General features: G+C 53.8%; 1 protein-coding gene across 3 annotated transcripts; it reads left to right on the plus strand.

The window, feature by feature from the left end:
* Window positions 1-352: 352 nt before the first annotated feature.
* On the plus strand, window positions 353-7,375 carry LOC136633394 (dnaJ homolog subfamily A member 1-like). 3 transcript variants are annotated; one of them, XM_066609096.1, is made up of 8 exons: window positions 353-823; window positions 3,232-3,366; window positions 3,543-3,726; window positions 3,862-3,966; window positions 4,394-4,621; window positions 5,985-6,215; window positions 6,350-6,450; window positions 6,997-7,375. In XM_066609096.1, exons 2-8 carry the CDS (start codon window positions 3,235-3,237, stop codon window positions 7,216-7,218), a joined length of 1,203 nt encoding a protein of 400 aa, XP_066465193.1. In that variant the 5' UTR covers window positions 353-823; window positions 3,232-3,234; the 3' UTR covers window positions 7,219-7,375. The 3 variants fall into 3 exon arrangements, with proteins under 3 accessions (XP_066465193.1, XP_066465195.1, XP_066465194.1); XM_066609098.1 differs by having other exon boundaries at window positions 823-888; XM_066609097.1 differs by lacking the exon at window positions 353-823 and having other exon boundaries at window positions 2,945-3,366.
* The last annotated feature ends 417 nt before the right edge of the window (window positions 7,376-7,792 follow it).

Consider the following 7,792-nt stretch of genomic DNA (forward strand, 5'->3'; position numbering starts at 1 on the left):
CAGGAAGAAACTGAGATGGCAGACGGCATTGCAGTGCAGGAAAAAAGTGCGTCACAAACTATTTTTGTGCATTCCATCTCATCGCCTACTGTTTACAATGGGGGCGGCGGCGGCATCGCACACGGGGTACCTGCAATGCAAGAACAATGGTGGACACTCTGCGGTCCTCCGCCGCGACTCCCTTAAAGTGATGCGCGGCGTTCTTAATATAAAAACACCTCATACGTTGCAAAATCGCACGTTGGCGCGCGCCGTATTAAGCCGTGACACACGGACGACGCTGCACTTCCCCCACGTGAAGTTCACCTTAACTAGAGGCCAGCGCAGGTGAAAAGCCTGGGGGAGATGTGGTCACTGAGGGGTTAAACTCCTAATTCTCCCCACTGCTGGGGCACGGGTTACCAGCAGGTGACAGCCCCGCCCCGCTGTCAGCACGTGACTCCAGGCGGCTCCGCTTCCAGATGGTTCTAAAGAAAAGGCGGCAGATTAGAACGCTGACGAGATTCGAAACCACGATAGAACGCGGGCGTGGTTTCCCCTATGTCGCTTGTCATTGGCTGTTTAGCTAGAAATAGGCGTGTCCTCAAGATTAGTAGGAGTAGAGCGGCTTCCAGAGCTTTCCGAGCGAGAGGGCGTGGTTAAAGTAGAAGGCGTGCCTGCTTTGCCAGCGTCTAAACTAGTAGTGGGTGCGGATGGGCTGCGAAAGGGTGTGGTTTAAGCGAAACTCGTGTCCAATTGAAAGGCTCGCTAGTGGTCAGAAGGCGTGGTCGAATCCTTGAAGGGGCGTGGCTGGGCTTCCAGAGAGTTCGGAGAGGAATTAAAGGTACAGCGTGAAGGGGGGCTGTTGTGACGTTGCGGGCGGATTAGTGTGGGGGTCCGCGGCTGCAGGTAAGACAGAACCCGAGTGTGCGGGGGGCTTGTCCTGACCCTTAGGGGGGAGGTGCAGGGTGATAATGCGGGAGTGGACCCAGGAGCTAGCACTCTGATCGCGTGATCATTCTGTACAGGTGGGGTTTGCACTGGTTATGTTTGCAGTATCGCGTTCTGTGCACTAGATTGCTAGCTCTTGGGCCCACTCTGTAAGATCTGCAGCGGTTACATGGATGCATGTATAGAATTTAAAGGGCTCTCTGTTCCATCACTGCCTTACAGTGGGGAAATTGACAGGAGGAACTTCTGAGTAAACTTTCTGCAGCCTCCTTATGTTTTGGGGTGTCTGTAGGGGGAAGGGTGCACTTGCCCTGGATTCCCCCTCCCCCAAAAAAACAAACCAGCAAGTTGAAGTGACAGCAGCTGCTTGACCACAGGGCGACCAATGGGGCAATGGGTGCCAAACTTCAGCTCACGTAAAACTGTCATCCGTGTAAACAGACGGCGGGCGATCTCCGGCGCGCTCCTCCTTCGTGAAATCTGTGTATTTGCACACCCAAAAACCCGCAGCTGCAGGCGAAGTACGCGCTTGTGACTTTCGGTTGGTGGAAGCATGCCGCGTATTTCCGCCCGGGTGCGATCGGCGCTGTTCGCAGTCTGTTACGGAAGCAGGAAAGGGGAATCCCCTGGCAAACTCTTCCGTTATACGCCAGACCCGAGTGGCGCTGCCCAGAACAGAGTACGCTCGTCCGTTTGGCGTCCTCCGTGCAGCAGTTTTTCATCGGGCGCGCCTCGTAGAAGGAAAACTTGCTGTTGTCTGCCGTATTGGATCAACACTTTCAACATCTCTGCTTGCTGTCAGTGAATGAGGAAGCCTGACGACCCTGATCCATTGGAACGAAGCTGGGAGCGCTTCTTGCGCAACAATCACACAAAAATAAGCGCTGCGGCGAGTCGCTCACGTGAATTAACCCATTAACTCGTGCGTTAAATGTCCCTGCAGATACAACCTGTAGGGCCACTTAAAATTCCTTGTACAACTACTCCGGGAATCGGCAGTCCTGCCGGTGAGGGTGGCGCTATCTCGGTCCCGCGCTGCGTCCTTGTACCACTAGATAATCGCCCGCAGTGTTTGCCGTCCAGTTAATATGTAATCCTACCGCCGTGTAGCAGAGCGATGGTGACCGTCCTCTAATCCAGAATCCAACGGTTGGGAATTCCTATCGCCATCAACCGTGATTAAATCTGGCGCAGTGCGGGAGTTGTCGCGCTCGCAGCCTCCGTACTGCGATGTGATGTACGGATGGGAGCGCCATCTCCCACGGTGCGGCACGCCGCCATCACAGCACCTGGAGCGGACTGCTGGGACTGGCATGTTATGCTTATTCGTTAGCGCTAAAGCTAGAGCATGGGCAGCGTCCGCGAGCGTATGTGTAACGGCTCCCTCCGCTGAGAACCCAAGACCCGGCATGGCCTGCGCTAGAACGATGCTCGCCTGCAGTGGTCGGTGGCTGCACAGTTGCCACAAAATCGTTTGGCTGGCGGGTGCGGTCTGTCCGTGTGTCCACAGCCGGAAGGGTTTGTCCACGCGGGGCAGACTTGCGGCGGTAATCCACGCGGTGCCGGAACGCTCAGAAGATGGTATTCGCAGAGGACTTTTCAAATCTCATCCGCTTTGCGCTACAGTAAATGTCGCGGATTATCCGTGCGGCGGGCCCACGCTGAAAATCCGTGACCACATCCAGCCTGTGTGGTCGCACCCTTCACACGGTGCAGTCGCTACCGGCATTCTGCAACCGAAGGTCCGCACCTATATGGTACGCATTGCGAGTTTTAGCCATCGTGGCAAGAATTGCGCTGTGCACAGGCTTACGTGGATTTGGAACAGTGTTTTTCATAACCGCTACAGAGATTTTCCGCAGCGTTTGGCGGGGATTCTCACGTCTCCGCAGAATCCGTCATGAGTGAAGACTGCCTTATAGCATCAGATGGCGGCCGGACGCAGTAGAGAACCACGCGGGGGGCGGGGCGGTGGTACACTTTCAGGGTTTTTAGTTTTTGAATGTTTTTGTTTTGGGAATTTTTTTTTCTTGCCTTTTTGTGTGTGTTTTCCTTTAAGGGGCGGTCCTAATTGTAGTCTCTGGTACAAACCCTCGCCCATGCATTACCGTAACAAATGGCGACCTACCCGCCTCTGCGCTCCGTCCCGGCACAGCGGAAGCACGGAGTATATCACGGTTACAGAGTGGGGGAGGGGTTGTCCTGAGAACCTACAACTTGGACTGCCCCTTTGTCATCTCGTCACCCAGCGAGCGCGACTTCTCTGCGGCGTGGTGTACCCATGATGCTTTGTTTCCGCAGAACATGGTGAAGGAAACGGCGTATTACGATATTCTGGGGGTCCCTCCCGCCGCTTCTGGCGATGAGATAAAGCGGGTGTTCAGGCGGCTGGCATTGAAGTATCACCCGGACAAGAACCCCAATGCTGGCGAGAAGGTAAGAAGCCGCCATAGGACGTAAAGCCCATTTATGGGTGCCGCTTCCCACCTGTAAGTTTATGTCCTGTGGTAGGAAGGGGTTGACGCCCAAAACTTGTGACGTATTAAGCAGTTGGGTGCTGCTTTGGATGTGATTGGAGGAGGGCAACCCTTTAATGTGCCGCCGCATTGTAGTTCAAACAGATCTCCAAAGCCTACGAGGTTCTGTCTGATTCCTGCAAGAGGGAGCTGTACGACCGCGGGGGAGAAGCGGCGCTGAGAGGCGGTGGGGGTGACCAGCATCATGCCTCGCCCATGGACATATTCAGCATCTTCTTTGGTAGCGCGGCTAGAAGTCGAACCCGAGGTGACCGGAGAGGTAAGGAGGAAGGGCGGTGATGTAGCACCAAGTTCACATTCACTGACTGCAAGCAGAGGTCTTGCAGCTGATGAAACTGGCTGCAGAGTCCGGTGGGGGATAGCGGTCTCATCCGGCTTCTCTCCTCTGTTCCAGGGAAGACGGTCACTCACTATCTGCCGGTCTCCTTGGAGGATCTGTACAACGGCGCCACACGGAGGCTGTCCCTGCAGAAGAACGTCATCTGCCCAAAGTGTAAAGGTAAGCGGAGGGGCCGAGCCTTCGTACTGCCAGGGGAGCGGGAAATGGCGCTGCTCCAAGCCCCCGGGGGTAATGGTGACCCCAGTAATGGCCCTGGTGGCAATACTGGGGTGTGGCAGTCACCATTATTGCCACCCATGGGTGAGCAACTACAACTCCCAGCATGCCCTTATTGAGTTAGTTACATGACGGCCCTGGTCAGACGAGGCTCACGTGGCCGACTTTTTTTTACTCTGCATCTCACATACGGCTGACGTCTATGCAGTGCTGCCACCTACTGGTTCTGCAAGGACACAGCAATGTAAAGATGCCCCAAGTATTGATTAAGGGTCAGGAAGCAGAGCGGAGCTGTTCAGAGAGACCCCCAAACACTTCCAGGGACTGTCTGAGATACTTGTATATTAACCCTCTAAATGCTGCTCCGCAGGCTCCGGCTCCCGGCTTGGGGGAGTGGTTCAGTGCCCCAAGTGCCATGGAAGCGGCCTGGAAACGCACCTCCTGGGGCACATGCCAGGCATGATGCACTCCCTACAGACGGTGTGCTCGGAGTGCCACGGGGAGGCCCAGCGGGTCAGATCGCGGGATCAGTGCCGCGGCTGCAGCGGCAGGAAGGTGACCAAGGAGAAGAAGATATTAACCGTGCGCATAGACAAAGGTGAGATGTCTGCCGGCGGAGGGGACTGGTTTTACTATCTAATGCGTCTGCTTGCTGTCAGTGAATGGAAAGTAATGCAATAGTCTTGCTGGGGAGGCGGATCCCAGACTATAACCTCTATGGCTTCATTAGAAGTGTAAACGCTCGTGGTGGAGTCCTTTGTTACATGTAAGGCCGGCTTCACGCGACTGAATTCCTATTGCGGCATCCGTGCTGAGGGTCCGCCACAAATGGCACGCATTGAAAGGCATGTAAAATCGGTAATCCACGCACACTCGCGGATACAAATTGCGTATTCCACGAACAGAGGGAAAACCGCAGCACGCTGTATTTTGCAGCGGACGGCCTCCATTGAAGTCAATAGAGGCCGTCCGATCTGCAGCTCATGCACAATTAACGTTGCGTTTGGGCTGCAGATACCCGTGCCGTCGCTTGGCAGCAGAGCGGGAACTACAAGTATTGCAAAAACAGCAAAAAAAATCTGTACTGCGCAGGACTGAGGACGAGCCGCCAGAATCACAGTACCCGGTCGCCAGCAAGCTTCATGGCTCAGAAGTACTTGGATACCCTCGAAGGCCGGGGTGTCAAACTCATTTTCACCGAGGGCCACATCAGGCTTATGGTGACCTTCAGACAGTATAGTAAGGGCTCGTTCACACAAGCGTATTTGCGTACATAATATGCAGTGAATAGATAATAATATTATCCCTGTCAGCAATAATACCCCCCCCCATCCCCCCAACCCATATAGTTACCTCCTCCTTGCTGTCAGCGTCGCTCCCCCTCTGCTCGCACTGAGCCCCGGTGCACACTGACATCAGTGTGTAGCCCTGAACGCTTCCTCCCTGAGTCCTCTTCTGCGGAACTGAAGAGCAGGGGAGGAGGATCCCGGCTGCACACTGACGTCAGTGGTAACAGCGCGACTACCAGCGGGGAGCTGCAGCACCCCAGCAGGTAATCGCTATATTGGTGAGTGGCCGTCAGCACGCTCCGGGCCACATAACATGAGGCAGCGGGCCGGATTCTAAGGAGACCTTAGTCACACAGGGTTTTGACAGAGTTATACTTCACCAATACCCCAAAAACTGCCGTTTTGGTTCAAACAAATTCAGACCGACATGGAAGTTTTTGCCCAAATTCTGCAAACCGAACTTTTGAAAGTTTGATCCTTATTGAAAGGAACTTGTCACCTTCCTCGTAAGCTAAGTTAATGCTAAGGTGACAGCAGTTAAACAGCTGGACCAACTATGCTCCTTGCCAGACACATCTGATGGCAGCTCCGTGTCCGTACTCGCGCCGCACCCCCTTACGAGGGGTTTCGGGGTCTCGTAGTAAGTTTTTGGGTTTGTTCGCTTCTCCTCAGGTATGAAGAACAGACATAAGTTGATCTTCCATGGTGAGGGGGACCAGTGCCCAGGCCTTCACCCCGGAGACATTGACATCGTCCTGGAGCAGAAGCAGCACCCGCTATTCCGGAGGAAGGGCAACGATCTGCTCATGGACATGGAGATCGGCCTGGCGGATGCGCTGTGTGCCTGCCGGCAGAAGGTCCGGACGCTTGATAGCAGGACGATCCTCGTCACCTCTCAGCCGGGTACAGTATACAGGGGCTCTTGGCACTGGGCATATGGTAACTGTAACCCATCGCTTAAATATGGCTGATAACGGGGAGCAGTAGATGTAGAGCTGCTGGTGTCCTTGTAACTTACGGCCTTATTCTTCTTGTAGGTAAAGTGATCCGACCTGGAGACGTCTGGTGTATTCCTAGAGAAGGAATGCCCATCTACCGAGATCCGTCCCAGAGAGGGAATCTCCTCATCCGGTTCCAGGTGCGTCCGATGCTGTAGCCTGCGCTGCGGAAATACTGCAGGGATCACTTCGCAACCGACTAATGTATACTTGGGTCAGGCAGTCAGGAAATGTGCATGGAGCAGGCTCGGGAGCTGACCACTGCCGCCAGCAGAGTTGGCTTGATCGATGCCGCAGTCAAAGCTGACTGTGCATTGAAACAGTCAGTGGGAAGGAAAGGCACAATGTGATCTGAGGATGCCAATTGGCTAGCATGGCAGCCCAGAGCCTATTGAGGGTTTCCAGTGCTGCCATCTATGGATGCCTATCGAGTCCTGCCTGAGGCAACATCAAAAATGGCTATATACTGCAATACTGAAGCTAAGCTTGGATTAAGCCCTCATATGTAAGTAGTGTGACCTTATCATTCATTGACTGCAAGCTGAGTTTTTGAAAGTAGTAATGACAATCTGCCATTCATCAGTGTAAAGCTGGGTGAGGGTGCTCATGAAGGACGGGGTGCCATGTGTCTTATGAGTGCACATTTCCTGAAGGCCTTGCCGACTAACCTTCCCTTTATATTATAGGTGAGGTTCCCTGATCCCGGCTGGCTCCCTATAGACCACCTGAAACACCTACAAGAATTATTCCCATCCCGACCCCAGCCCACCCTACCAGAAGACACGGAGGAGGTCACCTTGTCCAATTACGACCCCTGTGAAGACCCCAAACATCAAGGTAGAAGTGAAGCCTACGAGGAAGACCACGATGAGTGTTACCATCATCCGATGCAATGCCAAACCTCCTAGTCTGCTGCGAGGGATCAGCTTGACGGTTTGGTTCTAGAACCCTCTATTAAGACGGTCCTGAGATGGTGGCCGCATCTTTAATGTGAACGCCGCTTTCTTGCACATTTTGTCTTCTACGGTCTTCCGCAGACCAAAGGCATCAGCCCGGCATCCCACCCACCCCCCCTCCTATCCAGTCAACTCTGCGAAGGGTCCAACGTTCACATGGTGCTACATCCTCAAGGTCCATGACCTGAAGTAGTGCTGAGACGTCTTAAGAGCTCTACATTGTCTGTAAATAGTTTTTTTTGTTTTGGACTAGTTAACCCTTTATAGCCTTGTAGGACGAAATGAGTTGACTGATCAATAACCAGAACTTAGAGTGGCCACCAAGGAGCCCACTGCGCACGGTCGCTCTCTGCTTCTTATCAACAAACGCAACCTCGTTTTAATTTATTTCTGTATGGACGATGCATTCCACCGAGTGATGTCTACTAGACGTCTTACTGAGCCCAAGGAGGAGAACAGAAGAAACCTCAGCAGTGGTCTCCAGCCAGGAGCGCCACCTATCGGAGACCACTGCCTCAGACCTTCA

Source organism: Eleutherodactylus coqui, chromosome 6 (genome assembly GCF_035609145.1).
Source record: "Eleutherodactylus coqui strain aEleCoq1 chromosome 6, aEleCoq1.hap1, whole genome shotgun sequence".
In the NCBI taxonomy this organism is placed as follows: Eukaryota; Metazoa; Chordata; class Amphibia; order Anura; family Eleutherodactylidae; genus Eleutherodactylus; species Eleutherodactylus coqui.